Source organism: Lepisma saccharinum, chromosome 20, assembly GCF_977018435.1.
Source record: "Lepisma saccharinum chromosome 20, izLepSacc3.1, whole genome shotgun sequence".
NCBI lineage: Eukaryota > Metazoa > Arthropoda > Insecta > Zygentoma > Lepismatidae > Lepisma > Lepisma saccharinum.
The window spans coordinates 23745371-23772237 of NC_139248.1; the positions used below are offsets into that span (position 1 = coordinate 23745371).

Consider the following 26867-nt stretch of genomic DNA (forward strand, 5'->3'; position numbering starts at 1 on the left):
CCACCTTTATACCATTCCGGTCGCTTGAAAAAAGAAATCCTACGTACGCCACTGGTTATTGAAGAACACAACAGCAAGACGCTGCCTGACACGTTTAGTTTAGTGTTCCCATATTTAAAACAGCATTGAGAAGTCACTGCGTTTATGCCTGACTGATTGTCACCTCGTATGAATAATTTATATCCGTAAAAGAGGAAAAGGTATTGTGGGGCTGCGCTACATACAGGAAACGGATATGCTAGCTTTGTAACAAGAAGTTTCCCATCAGTTGAAGAATGATAGGCGGTTTTTCGGGAAAGGGGGGTGACATCACCTTTACACTTCGACCTTCTAAATGTTAACTTGATTCCTTGCTAGTCGTTTGTATGTTTCAGTCTGCTCCTAGAGGTCTCGCAGATCGCTTCATCGAAGAGGTACGTGTCATAGATGGTTGCTATTCTAATGTTGGATTTGTAACTGATGAAACATTCTCCTACGCTAAATACTGGAGCGTGCTAGGGTTACAATTTTGCAAGATCGCCAACCTTTATTATCAGACACCACGTCTCGTATATGCTTGTCTGTGGTGGAAGTTAAAGATCTAACTCGCCGCCATCTTGAATTCTTTTGAGCGATTTCTTCTAAAGTAATTTTCTACAGAACCAGTGGGCCATCAAAGGTTTTGGACTTGAAATGGAATTTTAAGTGTGGATATTTCTATGCGTTTGCCAGATTTATATGAAACCAAGTTTTCCTTCACATATATTTTTGATTTTATAAATTTCGAGACCAATGTTTTTAATGCGAAGTACTTTAAGGCGAAATTTCCACTTTCTATCCATAACTTTTAAAGATGAGTTACTGAACGTGTAAAGTAACTTTCAAAGAAATTCCATCACCCCAGCGTTTAGATTGATTAAATGATTTGGTTTCTTTAAATTCACATTTCTGCCACTTTTGGCCAATCGCGAAGATGGTTGATTGATTGATTTGGTGTTTTAAGTCCACTTTATGCCCAGTAAGGCTAATCGGGACTGGACCTACAGTTTAGAGTGGGATCTGAACCACTATGTGCCTCCACCGGGTATCGAACCCGGGACCCCTAGCGTCGTCGCGCGCTGTGCTGCTAACCACTCTGCTGCAGAGGAGACTCGTAAACATAAACAGCTGCCATTAAGTGTTGAAATATAACAATTAATTTGAATGGCGTAACCAGAAATTTCATGAGGGGACCATCCCTTCTGGATTTAGCAGTTTGTCCTATTAGTTTGCCTCTTTCCTGCATTAGCCTTTTTAAAGGAGCTATACGTTCAGGAGGGAAGTATATAAGTTTATAAACACTAATCAACGGGTGTAATTTTTGCTTCAATTGTTCATTTTGCAATATCCGAAACACATCCTGTTTATATTCATCATTGGATATTCATTTATGCACAAGTTCTAGCTACGTAATGGATATCCAAAATTAAATTAGTTTTAGGTATCCAGTTCTGGATATTCCATGGACGTCCAATGGATATCCAGAATTAATATCTCTAACTGGGTATCCAATGGATGTTCGATGGATATCCATAGATCTGATCTGAACGTTGTGGATATCCAATGGATATTCCTTGGAGATTTGTGCTGTAGGGATGGGGGGTGCATGTGACCCTTGCCAAAAAATTTGATCAAAGTAAACTTTGTGCATAGATAGGATAATCTGGACTGGACCTACAGTACACTTTAAAGTGTGATCAGCGCCGCTATGTACCTTCGTCGGGAATTGATTGATTGATTGAATTAGTTTATTTTACGTCGCTTTTCTGCCACTTTTTGCTAATCGCGACGATGAGGATGACTGGTGATTTGATTAAATTGATGAAGGGGCACTCACAACGAACCCCCATGCCCAGACCAGCATTCGAACCCGGAACACTTGACGTCGTAGCGCGCTGTGCTAACCACTTCAGAACGGAGGTCGGCATCCAAAATGTGGAACCACTGGAGATATTCTACTGCATAGAACCTCATGGTCGAATTTTATACCATGTTTCTGAAGACATCCACAGGTCAAACCCTTTCCACGAAGGACTGCATTATGCAGACTAACGAGGGTCTGGCGCCTAATAGTAAGAGTAACGATTTATATATATTCAATACTTATGAGAAACTATATTTGCTAAGCTAAAATGAATTAAATAATTTGAAAACGATTAGTAAAAATTACTGTTAAGTTAGATTAAAATCACAATTTTGAATATTTGCACGATTTTGTTCAGTATGGCTATAGTTGAAACAATGCTTCATTGTTCTTCTCTGTACCCGGTTTCATGGAAACGAATATTAAATTACATTTGACAATTTCTGTCAAAATGAGAGTACATTATATTTGAATATTTGTTGGGCAGCAAATATTCCTTTGCTGAAACATAAAACATGAATCAGCAAAGAAATATTTGTTCACTATATGAATACTAACAATAATCAGCACTTAAAGAGAGAGTTTATTTCTCATCCTGTAAGTACTCATATTGAGTAAGTACCTAATAAGTTTGTTATTCGTAACTGAGTCCTAATTATTTGTTAAATTAATTACTAGTTTTTGTAGTTCAGAAAGTATTATGAAAAATGTGTTAAAGCTTACTTTCTACGCAGGTAAGGTTATAGAAAGTAGACCAAAATTGTAAAAATACGATGTAAGATTTGTGCATTTCAAATGTGTATAGTAAGAGGTAAATGTCCAGATATTATTAGAATAATCAAATCAAGAAGACTTAGATAGGCAGGTCATGTGATACGAATGGGAGAGGAAAGAAGAGTTTACAGGATTCTTGTTGGGAAACCAGATGATAAGAGACCTGCAGGAAGGCCAAGACGAAGATGGAGGGATAACGTTGAGATGAGCCTAAAGGAAATCGGAAAGAATTGAAAAGATTGGGTTGATCTTGCCCAGGATAGGGACAGATGGAAGGCTTGTGTTGCTGAAGCCATAAACCTTCGGGTATAAGAAGGCTAGAGAGTTTGTTAGTTAATTATAGTAAGAGGTCAGTAATATTAGTGAACTGCAAATAAAAATGCTAAGTAACTTTATTTTTATTTAATTTAGCAGAGGCGAATTTACAGGGTGATTAAGAAAATGTTAACACTATATGGGAAATAGAAAATTTGCTTAATGGAGAAAACTTTGCTGCATTGGCACGAATTTATTCGTGTTTAGTGTGTTATACAGTACGTTTAGTGTGTGACAGTCTATTTGTTCAATATAATTCAATGAAAGAATTAAGCATAGACGGTGAGTAGTAGGCATTTTCTATTTCCCACATAGTGTTAACATTTTTCTGAATCACCCTGTATTTTCGTAGAAATTTTCACATTTTGGAATTTTGAAATTTTCAAAACTATGTGTAGTCTTAAATTTTGTACGGAATATTTAGTTTTTAATATGAAATTACCCATTGTCTAGTCCTTTTACCTATACTTATTCTAATACTAACTTTCGAAAGAGCATCTCTTCACTCGTCTTCAAGTGAACAAATTTCTTTTTGCCAGTGGTAAGGAAGGAACCTGTGATATTACTATAAATTCGGTGGATGCGATTAGCGCATCGGCAAAACATAATGTATTTACCTGAAGACGAGAGAAGAGATGCTCTCTCAAAATGTAATGTTGGAATAAGTATAAGTAAAGACAGACAATGGACAATGTCCAATCAACATAGCACACTAATAAAGAATCATTGGCACTAAGGTTCAAAGCAGTGGTATATACTGAAAATTTGACCTGGTTTATCGGAACAATTCTTATTTATTGTATATACGAGGGTTACAGCAAAAGTCATGGCAAATATTTATTTCCACGATAATGCGGGTCAGGCAAGAAATTGTAAAATATACAATTGTAAGGTCACGATATATGCTAACGTTTAATGTATGAATTTTGAACAACGTAGAGATCTGTATGAGGACAGAGAAAAATACAAAATCAGGGCAGTCTCAGGACGTCCTGAACGTTTCATGTCGGCAGTTGCTTCTCTTCCACGCCCGAATGCTGCTGCCCAACTCGCAACAGTTCGGTATTGTAGAGCATCATTTCCTAAAGCTTCCACAAGCTCAGTGTGACATTTTCTCTCATTCCTTCCACGGAGAACTGCTATTTTCACATAAGAACGCTGTTCACGTCGGGTCACATTCATCCTGCAAGACTGTTAAACACGCATTAGCCTTGTCTAGTTGGCTGCACTTTTTGACACTCGGTGCAGTGCAGGTGTATCCAGTGTCAGGTTGGTGTAAGGGTGGTGCAAGGACATGACGTTCAACCAACTAGAGAGAAAGCGCTGTTCAAGTTCAGAATATTCAACAAATGCCTATCTGCTGCTTTAAACGGTCATTTGATTAGTTAGCACGCACCACGTGACGATACACCACACTTGCACCGGTCCGGAAGGTAGTGCAGACACCAAATACACTACTTGACTCCAAATCAACGTAGACGACTCGTTGTTGCACCGTGCAACCAACTAGACGGCTCGGTGCAAACAGAGTCAAATCGTGTCAAAATGTGCAGCCAACTACGGTAGACGGGGCTATTGACTTCCCACTTCCCTCAGTTAAATGTCTTGACAGCCACTGCCATCTAGTGGCGTCACAATACATTGCATGTGACGGGGTCTCCGCTGTATATTTTAAAATTTCTTGCCTGACCCGCATTATCGTTGGAAAAAAATGGTTGCCATGACTTCTGCTGTAACCCTCGTATTTATTAGACATATCTAGACGCATTAGATGTAGCTAATAGAAACAAAACACCAATGGATGTAAAACAAAAACGTAAGTTCGATAACTTCAAAATTTCAGGCAATTTCGTTACTCTGCATACAATTTCCCTTCGTGTGGCAACACTGCATCTGCCAAGCGTGGCACAGAAACAGAAAGGAACAAGCAGTTTTTCCCTCCAGCGCTGGAACTAACCACGTTGGCCATTCGCTTCGGCTCCCTCGCCCTCCCCGGCAGAGGGGCGCGAGGGGGTGCTTGCGCGCCTCTTAATTTTCTTCCGCACCCCCTACATTAAACTGAAAATACTAACATTAATATGCAATATTACGTCATGTCATCATATTGAGAGCCGAATGATAGGTACTGAAGTAAGACCGTTATTATTGTATGCAACAGGCAAGCACTGAGAGAGGTACCGATACTTTTCTGTACTGCCGGCAGCCTCTGTAAAGATCAGCGGTCGTTTTTTTTCTTTCGTCAGCATTCTTGTTATGTTATTTTATTGTTATTTTTCTTCTTTTGTTACTTCAAGTGGTCTGTTCGTTGTTTTTGATAATTGCCCATAGCTTAATGTGAGTTATGTTTTCTTTTTCTTTTTTGCATTGTTGATAAACGGTTTATTTTCCACCGTACTTGTTCTTCCTTACACTGGAGCAAAAATTTCAGCTGCTTTTAAGGTATCACCAGTTCGTGCTCGGGAAATTATTTAATGCGAGTTCTTCTTAATACGTTCTGTGTATTTGTTCCACGTAACATGTCTAGTAAACGTACTATTTCAAGCTTTTTCAAAAACTGTTAGGAAGAGGCCCAATGTTCACGAATAAATTTTACAGTTCGTTGTTGGAGATAGTGCGGCAGAAGGGATTTTAAAGATGACGCAGTTGTTGTGCTCTTGGCGTTTTATCTTGTGGCAGACGGAAGGTATAATGTACTATGCATTTTGTGCCTTCATTGGTTACATTGAAAAGGTTCAAGAATTGTGTTTTTAAGGGAAGAATGATTTTATTTTGTATTTCACTACATAGTTCAATAAGACTGCAACGTGTATCTGAATGTTCACACTGAATGGCCACTTTCTTGGAGTAGAATACTTATCATCATGGACGTCCAGGGGGAGGGCAAGGGGGCAGCACCCCTGGAAAATGAATGTCAATCTAAAGTTATATATTTCACACATATATTTTAATTTCAGTCAGTAATGTATGTTAATCAGTGGCGGCGATTAGGGATGCAGTTGCCCTCGCTTTTTGCTATTTTTGCCCCCGCACTATGATAAACCTTATCTACCAAGGGAAAGTAAACTGTCCTTGCCCCTCCCCTCAGTTTTGGCACCTTGCTACCTCAGTTTTGAAAGGTTGCATGCGTGTTTCATGTTTTCCATTAAGAAATCGGGAAGAAAACCCAGTATTCAGAAGGGTGCGATGGAGAACGATCAGTGGCGTACATGAACCAGTCTTTAAGTTCTTAACATAATTTACTTAAATTCAAGTTTAAAAGTTGTTTTAATTCTTTTCAAAATATATAATTAGCAATTTTCCATACTAACTCTATGAGAAAAGTTGGTTTAACGGGCAGTAAACGCGCTAACATGGAGAATACGCCACTGGATTGGAGAATTATCGGAATAATTAGTGCTACAGTTTGGCAATAAAATTTGTGAAATATAAGGCGCGAGTTTGGCAGGCGTGGTGGAAGGAAGGAAAGTCACATCAATTTTGTGCACAAGATAACTGGATTTAGCTGAAATATTCTTACTGAAGATTATACAGTGTCCCAAAATAGTGTTTACACTCTTTGAACGTTAATAACAGATATACTAATAACACCTTTCGTGGGATATGCCTCACCTACAAATTACATTTAGATTACATTACATAAGAAAATAAACTTATTATAAATAATAATAGTACTTTACTTAAAGATTTTTTTCTATTCTTATCTTCTTTCTTCCCTATCATACATGCTTGCACGTTTCCGTACATTTTACAGGGTTCGTACAACCACTTCGTACAACATAATAATTTTCTTCTAACTTCTCTTTTGTTCCGCAATAATTTTCATAGCGTTTGATGCAGTTATCATCTTCCTTATTGGGGTTCAGGAATCATCAGTTGGATGTTGAAGAGAATTTTTAAAGCTTAGGAAAAAAAAAGCTTTAAGAACTTTTTAAAACGTTCACGTTATTTATTAACATTTATTAAAGATCATGATTATGGACATGTGAGTAAGACTCCATTCATCAATTTCACCTGATTATTATTCATCATCCTTATCGTCGCGAGCCAAGAGTGGGGAATTGACGTAAAATAATATGTTTTTCCGAGGGTGTGTTTCCTCTTGTATTGTAACAATAAAATCTAGTTCCTATACTCAAACACGGAAACAAAAGTCATGTTACTTCTTATCGACCGATTTCCTTACTTGCTTTGCAGTCGTAGCTGAAAAAATATTTTCTAGTCGTATCCTTGGACATGTTATTCCGTTCCTCTCTCCCACTCAACACGGGTTTCTGCCTCATGCCTCTTGGGACACAAACCTTGCTTGCTTGCTTACCAAAGCGGTTAATTACCCGATTACCAAACAATTATTAACAAGAAAACTACCTCCCACGTTACAACTTGTAACGCGCGTCTACCTTATTTTTTTTTTGTGCCTGACGACGGTCTGTCTGTACATTACATGGGTAATGTAAACCAACAACAAACAAATAAACAAAAGGCAATCACTAATACCATATTTACCTTTTGTGCCAGGGTAAGTGCCATCAGTTGGAGCCCAAGAGATTACATAGGGTAGAACAAATTACACACCACATGGTTAGTTTACTTTATATGATATAATTGCTAGATAAGAGCACATGCATAAAACACTTACATTAATGCCCCTTTCATTCCTACATGCACTCTCTCACGCATACTTCGGTATTTCAAAAGACATCATTAATTAATACAAATTTATCTAGGGTGAAGTTTAAAGACAGTAGCATTGATTAAATCTTTTCTTATTTTTACATTCACTTTTTCGTTTCCGGGTATCTTATGTTCAGGAGCTTAAACCTGGACGAAAAACTACTCTTTTATGCAGGTATAATTGAATGTTATTAGGTCAATCTTTATATTGTTACTTGGATCACCGTTATATAATTACATTGACTATTTATAGTGTCGTACAATCTGAATGTTAAGTACTTTGCCTAAATGAATAACTGAAAGTTGTACTCTGATTTACATGATAAAATTATCGCTGGTACGATCTAATCACCGTAATAAGCAATGTCAATGAGTAATTTATACGTAATTATGCGAGTTCATTCGGCGTTTAGTTACGACGGGGCGAACGAAGTTTATCCATTTTCACTTTTCACACACGGCTTACCTTTGCCGGATATGTTTGGTGTAATCATCTTGGGGTTGTTGATACTCCTGGCGGCGCAATGAATGAGATGGCTTCATACTTCTGGATCTCAGCATCTTCGAGGGAGGTAGGGAGGTTAAACGCCCCCCAGCGGGGCCTTTCGCTGTCTCTACTCCATCGTGTTTGTAAACAAGCCCGGGCGAACTATACACAACACTGATCGGTCAGACACACGAGGCGGGTACTTTTACGCGGGTGGTTTCCGAGAGGTTGTCAACGATAAACTGTCAAAGATAAACTGTGTCTTCCGCTTCTCCGTTTGTCTATTTATCTGTTATTCAAAATGTTCGTTAAGATACCCTCTCTGTCTAAGCCTTGTTAACTCGTACTCAAACCGTGGCATCCTACCCTTCTATCTCTGCCCGTGTAATTTGAGTTCCTTGACCTATCTCCAGCGGCTCCTCGGAGGGAGGCTACCCTTCCGCCGGACCCATTGTATCCTGCACTGTCGCTTCGAAGAGAGCACCGGAAAGTCTGTACTATTGTCATCAACTCTTGCTGTTTAACCTTTAATATCTCCTTTAATTCACCTCCTATCATATTGTGCTTTTGGGATTTTGCCGATTAGAATCTGATACTGGGCTGTCTTAAATTTCAATCGAATCCGATCATTGGTTCCAAAGTTGAATTTTTATGTTTTTTTTTACCCGAGGATCGGCCTCTTCGCTTGGGAAACCGGCTTGTTCTCCGTATTCCACAGAGCAAATCTCGGGGAACAACCACAATCCAATGCTTTTTATTGCTTATTACGGTGATTAATCTATTTACCTGATAGTTAGCAAGATTTGATCCTTATAAACTCGCATTAAATAATTTCCCGAGCACGACCTGGTGATACCTTGAAAGGAGCTGAAATGTTTGCTCCACTACGAGGAAGAACAAGTAGGTGGAAAACAAACCGTTTATCAACAATGCAAAAAAAGAAATAGAAAAACGTAACTCACATTAAGCTATAGACAATTATCAAAAACCACGAACAGACCGCTTGAAGAAACAAAGAAGGAAAACATTATAACAATAATGCTGACGAAAGAAAAAAACCGCCGCTACAGTACAGAAAAGTATGTATATCGGTATCTCTTTTAGTGCTTGCCTGTCGCATAACGGCCTTACTTTAATACCTAACATTCGGTGCTCAATATGACGACTATGACGACATGGCATAATATGGCACTCTAAGGGTTAGTGTTTTCAGTTTAATGTAGGGGGTGCTAAATGGGGTGCGTAAGAAAATTAAGGGACGCGCAAGCACCTTCCTCGCGCCGCCCCTGTGCCCAACGCTAACAAAGATGGTTAACATTGCACAATAAATAACGAAGAAACACCCACCAATGTGTTCTTACTGAAGAATAGAGCGCCAAGAATACAGACTCAAACACACAAATTCAATTTAAACTTATGTCTTAAAACAAGTGAGAAAATGCTGATATTTACCATAAATGGCTTTGTAACACCTATAAAAATTAGTTCAACGGGACGAGACTTCTACTGTGGGTTCTTTTGCCTCAGACTGACGTGATGCACTTAACGGCAGAGAGCTTCGGTCACTACAACAAGTGAGTCACCTTCTCCCGGCCTGGCACCTTACCCGGAATTACCTTGCCTCAAATTGCAGGAATACTACTCGCGATTCAAATTTCCGATATGCCATCTGGTGAGATTTTCGGGAACTGCTGTTTGTAGCAAACCGTGTTATGTCTGGAAGGCTTTCAAAGCATGGGGAATGTGCGAAAGAGTAACGTCTACTGTTCAGTTATTTGGCTCTAAATCGTTTTATGGGTCAGAACAAGTGAAAAGTTGTGTTTCCAGCCAGTGAAATTAACAAAATTAAATTTGTAAATAGATGAGTGAAAACAGAACTGATTAACAGAAGACTGGCACGAGGATGACACTGAAATGCGGAAAAGAAATTACGAAGAATGTACGAGTCTATTCACTTTTCTTTCGAAAGAAGATTATATATATTACCATGAAAGTAAATTTTAATGCAAATTGCATTATCGCGAAAACGTAGAAGGGGCACTCACGACATTAGGTGGTAGGAACCAGGGACAGAAACCCGAAACATACGCTTTCTCGTGATGGACGAAAAAACAGACTTTCTGTTTTACAAAATCGGCCAGCGTTTCAAGATTGCAGACGAAAATATTGTTTTTCCTATGTTGTGGGCGCTCCAAATTCCGCAGATATTTTCATAATTTCTGTCTAGATCCATTTTGATAATGAAACGAAAATTCCAGCTCTTTTTAAGGACATACAGTAGAGTTTCGATAATTCGAGGTGGGCGGAACCGAGACTACCTCGAATTACAAAACGCTCGACCATGTGGAATAACTTCGGGAAAATCCGAATAAGATAAAGAAAAACAATGTAAAAAAAAAGCTACAGTATGTGAAAAATATTCAGTACGTATTATTCTGAATGTTGAACTTACATTTCTCAGTACAGTAGTAATAATGACGTTAGGAGAAAACCATGTTGAACTTTTACTTTTACTTTAAAGAAATGGCCCAGTGTTCAGGGCGTTGCATTTTTTCCGTTACAGGGCCACATAATACTTATCGGAATAAAAATAATTTTCCTTTTGCCTCGGATTATAAGTATAGTATATCGGATTATCGAGACTTTACTGTAACTCGTACTATAAGTTTTCCACAAAAGGCTTATTTATGGCTTATGGAGCGAGAGGTTAAAATAGAGGTATGTCACCATTATTGCAACCATTCTTAGACCTTTTAAGCTGAAAAAAACATAAGCTACTAAATATATTCTATATTGGTCCTAGAGTCTCAAAATGAGGCACTTAAAGCTACAGATCTTTGGAAAGTTAACTTGGCAGAGTTGATTTTCGATATCGAAGTTGAATATATAGAGTATCGAAAATATATACATCAATATCGATATATCGATATCGACGATTCCATTTTTAAAATATCGATTCACTATCGATGAATCGAAATATCGTAAAGTTGTAGTTGATAAGCGGCAGATTGATTTAAAATGTGTTCTAATATTATAATGTTTTGAGTTTGATCATTTCAACTATTCCAGTCATTCGTTTATTCTCACAGGGGTTCCCATGACAACTAGTGTGAGCGAAAAGGGCTCCGCGGGGCCTTCGAAGCCTGTCGACCAGAATGGCATCGAACCAAAACCCACGGAGATCATCCTGGCACCCCTGGAACCCCACTGGCCAAGTGTCCTCTACTTCATCTACCTGAACCTCGGAGCAGTTTGGGGGTTCATGTTGGCGTACAAGGAAGGAGACTTTGTGACCCCGCTGATAGGTAAGCCCTAAACTTACAGAATTAACCGTAAAGCGTTTACACCGAATGTTACCAACAAATAACTTAACTTCTTGTTAGCAACACGGTTAACAACAGATGTTGGCAACAAATGTTGGTAACCAAGAACACTTAGTTTGACTTTATTTTTGTTAATAACTTTTGTTAACATTTTGGCTGCATGACCTCAGTTGGCTGCAAGCTGTCGAGTGAGAAGGAAGATGTACTCTCTCGAAATTTCATTCCAGGCAGAGTACTTTTGGTTTTTGTCTTTAAATTGTGGACATATTTGGTCTCAAAGGACAGGCTTTTCACGGAACAATTCAACTAACTTCAGCACTTGATCCTTTGACCACTCCATCTCACTCACAAGATTTTCCATGATAAAAAAATTACAAAACAAAACATTCCTCGCACGAAACGATGCTCTCGCACTCGCTGGCTGGCTGTCACTGGCATGATGGTGCCTGGTTGGCGAGCGGGAGAAATATTGCTAACATCGTAAAGGCTCTGTTAACATGTGTTGGTAACAAATGTTGCTAACATTCCTTGATCGTTACCGATTTCTTGTGGATAACAAAATTTCTGTTGCCAACACGGGAAATCTGTTGCTAACATGAGACGTTGATAACAAATTCACAAGCGTATTTCGAAATGTTACCAACATTTGTTGGTAAGATGTGTAAACGCGGCTTAATGTAGATACAACAAATAGAACCGGTTCCGCGTTCCGTCACTCGTATTCTCTTCCCCCTATATCCCTACTGTCCCTTTCCACTTTTACAGTCTACAGTAAGTCAAATTAGACCACACGTCTTTCCTCGTGTTCCAATACACAACTTAAGCCTGTTCCACACGTAATGTTGTGTTTGATCCGTCTGGCATGATCATGCAAGATTGACGATAAAACATCACGTGCGGACTGGTCTTTAGAACTGGTCGTGTTCAACTACAACCACATACACCCTTTGTCAACAGTGCACGAAAAGGAAAGGAAATGTTCGCAAGGAGACTATCTAGCCCCATCTAGTTCGCTGCACATTTTGACACTCGGTGTAGTGCCAGGCTGCTGCAAAGAAATTACGTTCAACCACGAATAGCGGTGTTCAAGTTCAGAAGATTCAACAAATGACTGTCTGCTGCTTTAAACGTTCATGTGATTAGTTAGCACGCACCACGTGACCATACACCACACACATTGCACTACGCCAGAACGTAGTGGAAAAGGTGCAGACACCAAATACACTACTTGACACAAAATGAACGAAGTAGGTGAGTAGGTGTTGCACCGTACCAGCCACGCGAGTGTAGAGAGAGTCCAAAACTGCAGCGAACTAGACGGGCTTCTATTTTTCAAGAGATGTAGTAAGGGGTGATCCTCTCGTAAAGCACCCTTCCACGTACTACACCCTGGACTACATTTTCCAGTCTAAAGCCTGAATCACACGGAACTGGATTTCCAGTAGGAATGCTCTAGTTGACGCTGGACTGGCTATTGTGGTGGGGCAATATGTAAATAACATGAAATTTGTTCTGAAGATTATTATTGATCTTAAGAAAATATGTAGATTAACCCGGCATTGCTCATACAAATACAAACACAAGTAATAAATAACCTTCATGTATCTTATGGCCATAAGTAAATGTTTGTCGGGATCCCTTACCTTTTATTGTCACTTATGCGATGCACTTCCTCACACACACTGCTCCTACTTTAGATTGAAGGGGATGGTTGTGGTTCGTTGTTGAAGGGGATAAAAGAGGACTGTTCACGGCTTCAGGTCAGGCTGGCTGACGTTCCAGTCACATGGTGTGATCCGTTTCATGTATTGTTCAGTAACCACACGGAAGTAGTTCCATTTACACAAAATTAAAACAAACACAGCTCTCCTTGCTGCACTGTACTGTGAGCTGTCACAAATCGCACTTCACCTACTTTGGTGGCTGACACTCCGGCGACATGTTGTGTTTAACATGCGGAAGTAGTGTCGCACCCAAAATACCTCCTCACTCCTCGCACCTCTATATCCTTGTGTCTTCGTCTTTCCCCAAAGACGCTCAAACTTCCCCTGTGTTCTTCCAATGTTGCCGGTTTTAGCCTTGTACAGTGACTCTAACACACACACACAAACACACAAATACCCAAAAGGAAGAAAAAAAAAAGGACACCCTAGCCAGTGTAACTTGCCTAAAGAGCCCGGTTCTCCCTTTCGCCATGCCAAGCAAGGGACTGGGTGCGACTTTGAAAATAAAAAACTGGTAAACTAACTGATGAAAGAAAAACGAAAAGCCAAAATTATATAATAAAAAATAAAAAAAATAATAAATTTAGGGTGGCACTACACTATCCATTTGCTAGTTTTCGCCTCACACGGTACTTGTTATACCGTACTTGTCGATAGTCTTTCGTTCCCATAATGGCGGCCGCGCGAGATGTAAACAACGTATCACTTCACACTTTTAAAATACGATAACTATTCAACCGAGAGGAATATCGCTTCGTATTAAATGGTTTTAGGTAGAGAAGAACGGCGCTGATAAAATACATACTTTACAACGTTTACTATACACGTATGGAAGAATATTTTAGCTTTTTCAATTGTAAACATGCCTTTCGTGCTGCATGCACTCGGAAACCACAGACAAAAAAGGTTACTTTGCAAACTCCCAGATTACCTTCACATGGCCAAACTTTGCTCTGATTGGCTGTTCCACAGAATCTAGTCGAAGAAGTTAGTAGCAATTAGAACATGTCCTATTCCTCCAAACCAGTCAAGCAGTCAGCCAGGCGGCCATGATTTCTACCTAGAAAGTCAGTTCATCGCCAACTAGGGCATTCCAACTAGAAATCCAGTTCCGTGTGATAGGGGCTTAACGAAGCCCTTGTGCCTAGACTTGCAGCCAAGATATTCCTGTGTAGGGCTTGTGCTGTGTTAACCGTATGTGTTTGTGATTGTCCCTTCATCCATCTCATTATATCATCATTCATCCTCATCTTCGCGATTAGCCACAAGTGGCACAAATGCGACGTAAAGTAAATCAAATCAATCAAGGCCGCCTGCGGGATTTTTCTTAGGGGGGAAGCAGTGCTTAAAGTGGGGGAAACGTGGAGTGATGCTTTCCCCCAGTTAAGAGAATTCTCATAAAACATCCCCAGCGCTGGGATAATTTGCATAGGGGTACTTAGTCTGCTGTCTTTCACGGCACCACTCGTCTGTTTTCACGGTACAATTTCACCATTTAAATTATATGAAGTCTTTCCAGATATTTCTGAGGGTAAGTGCCTTTGAAACCAATCAAAATCAATCCATCTTTCCATTTATCATTTTATCCATTCATCACACACAATATATTTAAATAAATTCAATTCCGGTCCAGGAGAGAAAATCAGCAAGCGTAAATGGGTTCTGGACCGTGAAGAACCTTTTTATCTGTAACGTATTTCAATTCGGTCCAGAATCCTTTCTTCCGCATCAATTTAAATACGGTCCAGGGACTTTTTTTTTCAGGATGAATTTCAATGCGGTCCAGGAACCTTCTTTTCCGGATCAGTTTAAATAGGGTTCAAGTATTGAAATGAAACGATATGCAACTTGTACCGAATTTAAATTGTGAAAGAAGAAAGGTTTCGGTCCTTCAGCGGAACCCAATAGAATCCATTAGAATTTATGGCTTCCTGAACCTTTAACAAACCTGTATGTTTCAAGTAAACTGAATGCGAAGTGGTTGCAAATAATTCACTTCTGTGCACGTGCACTTTGCTAAATGAATCTTCATTGCATTTTTTCAGCCGTTTTCTTCGCCTGCCTGGCCATTTTGGGAGTTACTGCAGGAGCCCACAGACTATGGGCTCACCGGTCTTACACAGCAAGCTGGCCACTTCGACTATTCCTGATGTTGACTCAAACTCTGGCTGGACAGGTAAGGAATTAACTTCCATGAAACTTATGACTGATTAAAAAATGATGGGAATGATTTTTATCTTCCTAGATTGATCACATAGTCAAAGGCTTTACAGCATGCCGTAGCTAAATAGGGGCCAGAGTGCTCAACCCCCAACCTCAGATTCAATCCCAGCACTCCTGCCTTGATTTCTGTTTCTGAAGATGCAATGAAGCATTCCTGAAAGCACAAAGAAGGGACTTTTAAGGAAGATTATGTACAAAATAGGGAGGGGCAACTCGGACACTTGTCTGAGGCCCTGCTCTTCACGAGGGCTCCCGCTAGACAAAAATAATTGTTTGCGTACTGTTTATTTCGAGTTTATAGAACGGTGGTGCTTCCAATTAAGCAACTAAGATGATTTTTCGCGACTTCATGGATTGTCTTCACATACTTTAAAATTATCCAAAATTGCTGGTCATATTCTAAATGAAGTATTAATAAAAAATCTTGTTCAAATATTTCAATAAAAATAGTTAATATAATATGAACAATTCGTTTAAATGAAAAATGTTAATTTATGTGAAAGAATATCAATTCACTAGAGAGGATGTATGGGAGCTTTCAGATCGAAGCGACAAGAGACAGGCGAAAAGCGAGACGGGGATTTCACACTGAAACCGTAAGCGACAAGCAACACAGGCTCCTTCAGTCTAGTAAACCGTTACTTTTGGCAGTAAACCGTTACTTTTGGATGCATAATAACAATAAACCGTTACTTTTGCTAAAGCACAATATTCACCACGCATGCGTGAACAAGAGACGGTTTAGTGATTTATCGATTGGTTATCAATCAATTAACTACAGCGTCAAAATTCAAGTAAACAAAAATAATTATGATAGAGATTAGGCCTATTATTTGATATGATTTAAAATTAACGCTTTATTATGTAAAATAAGCGTTTGATGTTTTAGACACCTAGTTTGTTTACGTCATCGTCGTGGTCATAAAGTCTCTCCCCTATAAACAGAATGTATAGTGTGTGAATCTATAAGAGCTAGGAACATTAGGATTGCAACAATACATAACCTAATAATGCATAAATAAATGCTGAACTGCCTTTCAGGGAACGATCTATGAGTGGGTCCGAGGTCACAGACTCCACCACAAGTTCTATGAGACAGAACTCGACCCATTCGACCCAAGGCGAGGATTCTTCTTCACCCACGTGGGTGCCAGACTAGTCAAGCAAGACCCAAGGATATACCAGAAGGCCAAGGAGATAGATCTCAGTGATTTGGAAGAGGACGCCGTTATTATGTTCCAGAAAAAGTACTTATACATTTTTCTATAATAGCTTTTAACCTGTTTAGAAGAATTGGTACAATTGATATCAATCTTTTATAACAATAGTTTTGCTATTTATTCGATGAATTTTGCATTTATGAAGTATTTTCACAAATATTTCTGTACAGCATAGGCGCCGACTCCATGGGGCTTGGGGGGCAGAGCCCCTCAAATAATTTTGCTTAAGAGGATTTAATGTATTACTTTGCTTCTCTTGTAAAGTTTACTCTGAATTGTGCAACATGAACTTAACTTTAAATACACATTTAAAATGTTCTAGACCATCAAATTTGGGTGGCTGAGACCACTAAACCATCAACTTTGGGGGGGCTATGAACGGAGACAGCAAAACATATGACTTATTACTATATACTAAGTACATAATTATGAGTATTGTTAACATTTTTACTAAAAAGAGTTTCAAAATAACGAGGTGATATGACAATTATACCAGTATGTTGTTTAGTGAATTCTGACAATTTCAGACAATATTGATGTGTACGATATTTAGTTATCCTCGAAATCTCTTCCTCTAGTCCAAAGAATAAGGGGAAAATAATTCTAAAGTCTTTGAGTTTATTTAACACTGGCTTGCAGTAAAGTACGCAAGGAAAGCTTATGAAAAGTCTGTATTGCGAAAGCGGGAACGGCTATGATCAAAGGCATTATTGCTAAAGCACGGCGTGCTATGTGTTTATTTATTATTGCAAAATTAAATTTAAAAAGTAAAATATTGTAGCAAGAACAAAAAAGTAAAACTATTTGCCTGCGATTTGTGTTAGCATTTATGTAAATAATTAAATAAAACTGTTAAATATTGTAAATATTCGCTATTTTTATGTGTACGGCAACACTAAGGTTCTTTGAACCCTTCACATGTCCTTTCTTTACAAGTCTGTTGCGGACATTAAAACACACCCATGTCCTCGCCGGGACTCGAACCCGAGACCTCCGGATCAAAGAGAGTTGAGCCGACCACCCAACACGCTCGGCTACCGAGGCCGGCATTAAACTGTTATGTTGCCCTCTTAATGTAAATACATAGCCTACTTTTAAATAAAAATGTTAATTGTTATCTAGAAAACAAATGAGCAGACACACGCCTTTCATGTTACATTTCATTTGCATGAGGAATATAATAGCTGCTTAAAAAATGCTATACGAAGACGTAATTTTGTTTTTAAAAAAGGGAGGGAGTGAGTCATTCATTCATTTATTTCAGTGATCAGAGACCCCCCAATAATTTTGACAAGTCGGCGCCCCTGGTGTACAGTGACATAATTGAAATTTAAAGTTTCGGACAAACTTAAAAGAAAGTAGGGCCTTATCTCTTTCACATTTCACATTGGTGTCCTTACAAGAATTGGCAACATCAAAGGTGGCCACATATGCCTCCTTAATTATGTGAGAAAAATGTCCATCTTTCAAGTTTATCCGGAACTACATCTTATATTTGTTACTTTAAAGCTTAAATGAAATTGAGTGCAAGACTTACACTTGATGTCTCTTCCCATATAGCACAAGCTTCATGCTTGAAACAAGCTTTCCATGTAAAGTGAACAAGTTTGCTGCAAGCTTATAATGGCAATGTAAGCTTGCATCAGGCTTGAATCAAACCAACTAGCTACCACATGTCAAAATTACAGCAAGCTTGATGTAAAAAACTTGCTCCAAGCTTTTCACAGAAAGCTGCATGCTTGGTACAAGTCAGCTTGCTTCAAGCTTGTTATATTGAACTGACTTTGACATGCTACAAGCAAGCTGCCGCAAGCTTGCCAAAACCTTTCATACTTTCTGGATTAAGATTTATAAGGGTTGAAAACAGCAGAGAATGAACACAAATTTTATGAAAATTAAAGTAATTAATTTTCACAACATAACTGTTTTAAGTAATATTATAAAACATAGCATTTAACATTTTTAATTTGTAATTGAATCCATCATAAGAAACACTAAAATTTGTGCAATGGTTTCAAGAATTCATTCTTCCAAGAAAGCGGTTGCCTGATTTATTGGCTTTGTTGGCTAGTCAAATCTGGATGTAGTAAATATTTGGCTATGGTGAACCTAAATCACTAGACTCGACCCAAACATATTGTGAATCTCATTTATAGAGTGAACCCTGAACTTCGCTTTTAGTGTACCTGAAAATGTAATGTCTGTGAAAAATTATCGTTGTTGGCATTCACAAGTACAGCACTACAAAACAAACCTTATTATGTTAACTTGATCAAATAATAATTAACCAAGATTTTTTTGACTACACCACATCTATTTTACCTTTAGCCTTGTCCGATCATGAAGCAGTTTTCATAAGTGTCCATATACCAGAGAATATAAAAGAAAAAAACTGCAAAACATATCACTACTATAGAAAAAAATAAAATTCACCAAGGAAAATATAGGAAACTTTGTATATTCATTAAAGAAAGAAAACTGGACTGATGTGCTCATGGAGGAAAATTTAAATGCGAAAGTAAGACAGTAAAATATCATTTTGAAGTAGCATTTCCATACAAAACATACAGACAACCCCTAAATCAAACAAAATCGATTTCCTGGATAACTAAAGGGATAAAAAAGTCCTGTGAAACAAAAAGAAAATTATATCAAGAAATCCAGAAAAACAAGAATCCCATACTTAAAGACCACTACAAAAAATATGTAATTATTCTCAGGAAGGTAATAAACAATGCTAAGAAATTGGCCATTGCAGATAAAATACGCAAGTCTGCTAATAAATCAAAGAAACTATGGGAAATTGTTAATGATGAAACTGGTAAGAAAACAAAGAACGTGAATGAAAAGATAGAAATTATGGCTGATGGAGAGAAAATAAGCAATCCCCTTGATGTAGCACAAATTTTTAATACATACTTTGTGAACATTCCCAATACCGTAAATAAAAATGCAGTAATCTCTACACCTAGATTAAGAACATATTTCAACAGTCCCAGAAACACAAACACTATGTTTCTCACACCAGTAACTGAGGGAGAAGTCGAGAAGGTAATTATAAATTTAAAAAATAAGTATTCATCAGGGCCAGATGAATTTTCAAGTTCTCTACTAAAAAAATGTGCGAATAGTATTTTACAACCACTAGTAAATATTTGCAACACATCTTTAGAAACAGGTATTTTTCCTAGTGAGTACAAAATAGCAAAAGTGAGACCATTATTCAAGAAAGGCAACAAAGAAGAATGCTCAAACTATAGGCCAATTTCTCTTTTATCGGTCTTCTCTAAAGTAATACAGAAAATTATGCTAAATAGATTAGTAACTTTCTTAGAAAAATACGACATTTTATCCAAACATCAATTTGGATACCAAAAAAGTAAGTCAATATCAGAAGCTATTTTTGAATTTACAAATAACATACTAAAATCGAGAGACAAAAAAATGCATGTGCATGGATTATTTTTAGATTTCACCAAAGCATTTGATTTGGTTCAGCATGTCATTTTACTAGATAAAATGGACCATTATGGTATCAGAGGTTTAGCAAAAAATGGTTCACCTCTTATTTAAAAGACAGATGTCAGTATGTAGATATTAACAAAATCAAATCAGACCAACTGTTCCTCAATACAGGTGTACTGCAAGGCTCAATTCTAGGACCAGTTTTATTTTTACTCTACATAAATGATCTTCCAGAAACCTTATCAGAGACTCAAACAATACTTTTTGCAGATGATACAAATATCATAGTAAAAAGCCTGGAATATGAGCAACTTCAAAAGAATTCCATTTCAACAACAACACAACTAAACACCTGGCTAAACAACAACAAGCTTTCCCTGAATGTTAATAAAACATTTCTAATAAATTTTAATCCAGCAAAACAAATAAAAAACTTAAATGTGATTATTAACAATGAAGTCGTCAAAGAATGCAATGCAATAAAATTCTTAGGAGTATGGATAGACACAAACCTGTCTTGGGACATGCATATTACTAATTTAACTCAAAAGTTAAGCAGGCTCTGCTACATGATGAGAATTTTGAGAAATGTTTTAACTTTGAATGATTAAAGGACAGTATATTTTGGACAGATTCAACCTGTACTCACATATGGTATCTCTTTCTGGGGCAGTTCACCCAAAATGCAGAAAATTTTTATTTGGCAAAAATGCATATTAAAAATTATGAAGAATGTATCCCTCTCAAACCCAACAAAACAAATTTTCAATGAATTTCGAATATTACCTCTTCCATGTTTGTACATATTAGAAACGTTGTACTTTATTCATACAAATTCTAAAATCTTCTCAAAAAATCTGGACATACACAAGTACAGCACTCGTATGCATAACTCCCTCCACCTTTCTACTGTCCGCACATCCAAAACACATAGTGGTCTAGGATTTCAAGGTGTAAAACTCTATAACAAGCTGCCAGAGGAATTCAAGAATCATATTCCAACCAAATTTAAAATAACATTAAAAAGCTTGCTTATGAAGTATTTGTTTTATAGCACAGAGGAGTACTCAGATCATATTTTTCATTAATAGACATAACCTTTGACTTTTCTTGTATTTTTATGTTCACTAATAGTCATAACCTTTGATTTCTATTCTATTTTCTATGTTATTCCATACTCTTATACTTTTTAATATGCATAAGTATGTGTTAATTCCTTTGTACTCAAAATCATACATGTAATTTTATTTTATACTCTTTATACTTTTTAATATGCTTAAGTATGTGTTAATTCGTTTGTACTCAAAATTATATATGTAATTGACCTATCTCATATCATAGTGCTATTTGTACTCATATGATCAAGTGGATGGAAATAAATCTTATCTTATCTTATCTGAACAAGCTGGTTTCATGCCTGATTTTGTTTTTGTAGCACGCAGAGCAACTGAAGTGATTGGGAGAGGGGAGGAGGCCAAGTGTGTGGAGCGATGATGATGATGATGATGAAACATATGCTTGAGGAGAGGAATGGCCTGTGGTTGTCTGTGCTGTGCTCGTCAGTTGTGTTAAACGTTTTGAACAGAAACCTCAATTTAGGTTAAGAAGGCATTTCAGTGTTAGTGAACTTCGGGTATAGTAAACCAATTATCTGAACCCATAGGAGTTCATTATAAGCAGAGTTTAGTGTATTTCTATTGCTTTTTCAGGGTTACCCAGAGGAGCGGAGAGGGTCATGATGCATGTTGCATTATAGGAATTTTTGTGGGGAAAAAAGAATTGAACCTTCATGATAAAATAAATAATAAGGGTTGTGAGTTCAACATCCTTTATTGAGTTAAGTTTATTTTTGTTTTAAGTCCACCTTATGCACAGAAAGGCTAATCGGGACTCGGCCAACATTTTAATGTGGGATCCGAATCACCATGTACCTCCACTGGAGCAGTAGTTATATAAAAAAAATGTTGTTTCTATCTTGAATTTTCTGTTAAAATGACCTTTTTTCCTGACAGGTTTTATTGGTTGCTGATGCCTATTCTATTCTTGATCTTTCCAATCTACATTCCATATGCTTACCTTGGAGAGTCCTTCATGAAGTCTTTCTTCATAGCTGGAGCGGTTAGGTACTCTCTCTCACTCAACCTTGCGTGGCTGATCAACAGCGGATGCTTCATCTGGGGTCTTCGACCTGGTGAAAAGTAAGGAAAGAAGTTATTATTTAATTAGTATTTCCTGAAAGTATCTCCTCCATGTGTTATAATTAGACCTCAGATTTTTAGGTCCTAAAAAGTGTGCTTTTAGGTTCATAAAAAAGGCTCTAAAAATCCCAAAATAGTTTCTAAAAATCCCAAAATATGTTCTAAAAATCCTAAAATCCTAAACGGTTCAAAATTCCTGAAAATACTGATTAGGTATAATCGTTAGATATACATCAAAATTATCTACTAATTATTGTAATACTATACTTGTGTTGTTAGCAAAAGTTACTTTGTTGATATGAAGAATCAATTACGCATGAATAATTTGCTGCATGATACCTTGGTGGCAAATCACCAGAAATTCCTTGAATTCAGGGAATTCTGCGTGAATTTTTCTCCATTACATGAAAAATTTCACCTTTTATTAATCCAGATCCCATTGAATTTATACACAGGCTATTTATTAATGTCCTGAGGCACGTTTTTCACATTTGTGACTTGTGTTTATACGTAGATGTATTTTTAGTCTGAGTATGTGAAATGGCAAATGTAAACTCCGCACCTTAAATTAAGTATTTGAAATATGTATACTGTATAATTGAATTAGAATTATTGAATACATAGGAATCGCACAGACCCTTTATATTGTTAATATATTTGTTTGTAGGCTATGTGTGTGGTTGGTGAGAGGTGGTAATACGTAAAGTTGAAAAACATCTGCTTGTACTCTTGAATTTTTTGAAAGTTCTCCATGAAGACCGGGAATTATAGTTGAATTTTATCCTAGAGTGGCCACCCTGAATACATAACAATTTATTTCATGTTATCCACAGTCAAACTCTGCCTTTTGTCTGTGTGGATCATCTCAAATGCTGAAAATAATCTTTCAACAAAAACAGTCAGTGAGGCAACTTTGAATGCTGAAACGTTACTTCGCAAGGCGTGAATGCCAGAAAGTATCGAACTGACGCGAAAATGAGCAAGACCACATGGATCACAAGTTCGTACTTTGAACTGTGAAGGTAGGCTAACAATGGCGCCAGACAATTTGCTTTGTTTAGAGCTTTGATGAAATGTTATGGATTTAGGAGGGAGGGAAATCGACTGAAAGTATGTTCCAAACACGTTAGTCAATGAATTTTTTCAGCACCAAACTGAGCAAATACCTCTGTGTGATATAAAAATCCTGAAAAACCTGAAAAAATCTATAAAAACCTAAAAAAAATGTTTTATTTAGGCGCATAAATCTAAAATAGGTTATTTTAGGCACCATAAAAATTCACCAATTGTTGCATTTTTAATGCAACTTGTTATTTCTTATTTACCTACAAAGGAAAGAAATAGGTTAAAAACCTAAAATCTGAGGTCTAGTTATAATAATATTTTGATTTTTCAATTTGACAATGTTGGGGTATTAACTTTTGGTGAAAATTGTGTTTGTCCTTGTCAACTTTGATATCTCAGAAATGTCTGAAGCTACAAGTTGAAATGTGGTCTAAAGACCAGATCCGGATTTAGGCAGGGTTTAGATGGTGGATGGCTACAGCTCCTGACCCCCATTTGTAAAAATGTTTTGTAAAGAGCCACAAAATGAAAAAAATCATGAATTTGAAATGTAAAAATATGTAACTAAGCAACTGACATAAATAACACAATACATTTTCTTCAAACATTGGCCAAAATTATCTCAAGTATGGAAACTAATTTGAAATTTTCAAAATATTAAATGAAAAATCCATCACAAGAATCAAAACATGATCCCATTTTATTTAATTTACTTACAACCTAGAAATAATAAACAGAGAGCCTCTGGAACTCAAAATTGTTGGGTGTAAATGAGGAAGTATGGGCTAATTGTATGCAATTGTGTCAAATAATGAATAGTTATATTACAAAGAAATAAAGCTCTCTAGAGAAAATCTGACTTAATATTTGAAATTAGCATACAAAAACAATAAGAAGACACCAAAATTATTCATTTAACAAAATCGCTGTCAACCAGTGTTACATTCATGCTCAGGAATTTCATAGGAGCCAAAACTTCTTCCTTGAAATAATCAGTGCTAAGTTGTTTTTGTTTTTTTACGAATTTCATTTATCATTTATAAACGCCTTCCCTTTAGCCACACCGTTGTGCATGTTAAAGTAAGTGCGAACTAAAATGATAGAACTGAGGAGTTGAGAAAGATTGATTGATTGATTTGGTTTCTATAAGTTTGATTTTCTGCCACTTTTGCCTAATCAGGAAGATGATGATGAGGGATGATATGATGAAACTAATGAATGGACACTCACAAAGAACAACCATGTCCAGGTCGGGATTCGAACCCGGGACCCTTGGCATTGTAGCATACTGTGATAACCACTCCACTACAAAGATTGGCTAGTTCAATAATGAGAGAGACAAAGATAATATAAGTATCTAACATCTCTACATATTTATGAGCACCTAGAATTCATCAACTCTTGAACACTGATGAAAACTGGAATCTACAGGTTATTTTTCATTGGCTGTAAACAGAGTTGACCCTAGAGGGAGGCAACATGGCACTCGCCCGAGGACCCACACATCAGGGGGCCCCACATCACACAGGAATCATTGTCTGTGAATGGTTTATTATGAGTTTACAGGATGCCTGTCCTTCCAATTGAGCAACTAATCTGATTTTTCCTGACTTCTTGTATTGTTTTGACATGGCTTACTTAGAAAATAACTAATATTACTGACATCATATTTTAAACAAAACACTACCTACATGCAAATCATATTCAAATATTTCAGTCAAAATAGTTAATATGAACTATAATTATTATTGAATGAAATCAGGAAATGAAATATTACTTCACATGATACAATGTAAATTTACAATAGCATTAAAATTCAATGAGAAGTAAATAATAGAATGTTATTGGACATGATTAAAAATTGCCACTGTGATAGGTAAAATAATATTATATTGAACACACCCAGTTCTGTAATTAAATATAATGAACATTGCACCAGTGGCACATTGGAAATGAAACATTAATTTATAAACTTTTATTAGCGTCCCATAATTCCTGGTTTTAACCTTCAACATGTTCTGCTTATTGCTTAGATGATAATACAAACTTTATAAATTAATTGTAAGTGTATTGTGATTATATACTACTCCTGTACTTCAGGCTAAGGTCGAGTAGATAGATTATATTAGATTAGATTATATTAAATTTATTTCATCCACAAATCACGTTTACATTTACATGCTGTGATTTTGGACATGTCAATTTGTGTACACACTACATTTGTGTTCACACTACAATACACTAACACAATGAAATACAATAATATAATATAGAGTTGATGCAATGAAATGATAACTCAACCCATCACAGTCTGCTGCTGGAAGTTGTGCACAAATAACACCAGTGAGACATGTTAAGGCCACAAAAAATATATATCCCTATATATAAAGACAATACATGTTTTCAATAATGGATTAAAATATTAAATAAAATATTGTAAGACATTACATTGGTAAGACCTACAACATCACAAAATGATACTAAAAGTTGCACTCAACTGACACAAACAGATATGACATGCGAGATGCATTTGTGGGTCTGTTGAAACTATTGATTACATTTTCGATTGGACTTTTGTGGATGAACTCATGAACCTCCAATCCATCAACCCACAAGTGAGTTGATGGATTAGGGGTTCATAAATACACTCACTGAGTAAAAGCAATGGCACAACAGATGATTTGTTAGTTCCTTTTTTATAATTTGGCTACTGGTTCACTATATTTTATATGATCTGGAAACTTATTGTATACCTTTGGATTTTGGACCCTTTTCGAATAGTGACGTGTTATGCATTGGAACTGCAAAATTGGAGTTATTCCTCGTGTTGTAATGATGTACTTCTTTGTTGCATTTGGAGAACTTTGTCAGATTCATTTTTACATGCCACAATAAATGAATTTATATTGTATGCTCTAGGCCCCATACCCTGGCCCTGGTTGTAAATTATTTCCAAACATTTAACCTGCACTATTTTCTTTCAGATTCCCATCTGAAAGCAACTGGGACTTTTTCATAGCAAGAACTTTCTGGCCACGATACCACTATTTGATTCCGAGAGACTACAAGACAAACGAGTTTGGAGGATATGGAAATGGATTAATCACCTGGTTTATTGAACTAGCAGAAAAAATGGGGCATGTAACAAATCTCAAAACCACCAATGAAGAAATGATGAAAAAGTCGGTTGAAGAAGCTGTGCAGAAACAAGTTTCAATAGTGGACTGTCTGGCCAGAGAAAGCATACAGGATCTACCCGAGAATAGCAGAAAGGACTATTACGATGACACTTTTAAGAAGAGCTAGAGTCAGAACTCTTACTATGTCTTGCATCATGCACTCGTCTAGAAACATAAATTAAGACTGTTCGCTTCATGTTTGCAGCGAATTTCACATCAATCATATTTATAATTTTTAAAGCGCTATTGGGTTTTTAGGTTGATGTAGATTATTAATGTCAATTGCTGTCTTTCCTTTTTGTAATAAAATTTCCGTTGTAGTTTGAAGAATTTCTTCTAAT

At 37.0% G+C, this 26867-nt stretch overlaps 1 protein-coding gene across 1 annotated transcript; it reads left to right on the forward strand.

Annotated features, from left to right (window-relative positions):
• The first annotated feature begins 341 nt into the window (after window positions 1-341).
• Window positions 342-26867, forward strand: LOC146003559 (acyl-CoA Delta-9 desaturase-like). Its single transcript, XM_083141854.1, has 6 exons — window positions 342-413; window positions 11219-11434; window positions 15222-15352; window positions 16441-16646; window positions 22097-22282; window positions 26332-26867. The coding sequence occupies exons 2-6, from the start codon at window positions 11227-11229 to the stop codon at window positions 26651-26653; spliced, it is 1053 nt and encodes a 350-aa protein (XP_082997980.1). The 5' UTR covers window positions 342-413; window positions 11219-11226; the 3' UTR covers window positions 26654-26867.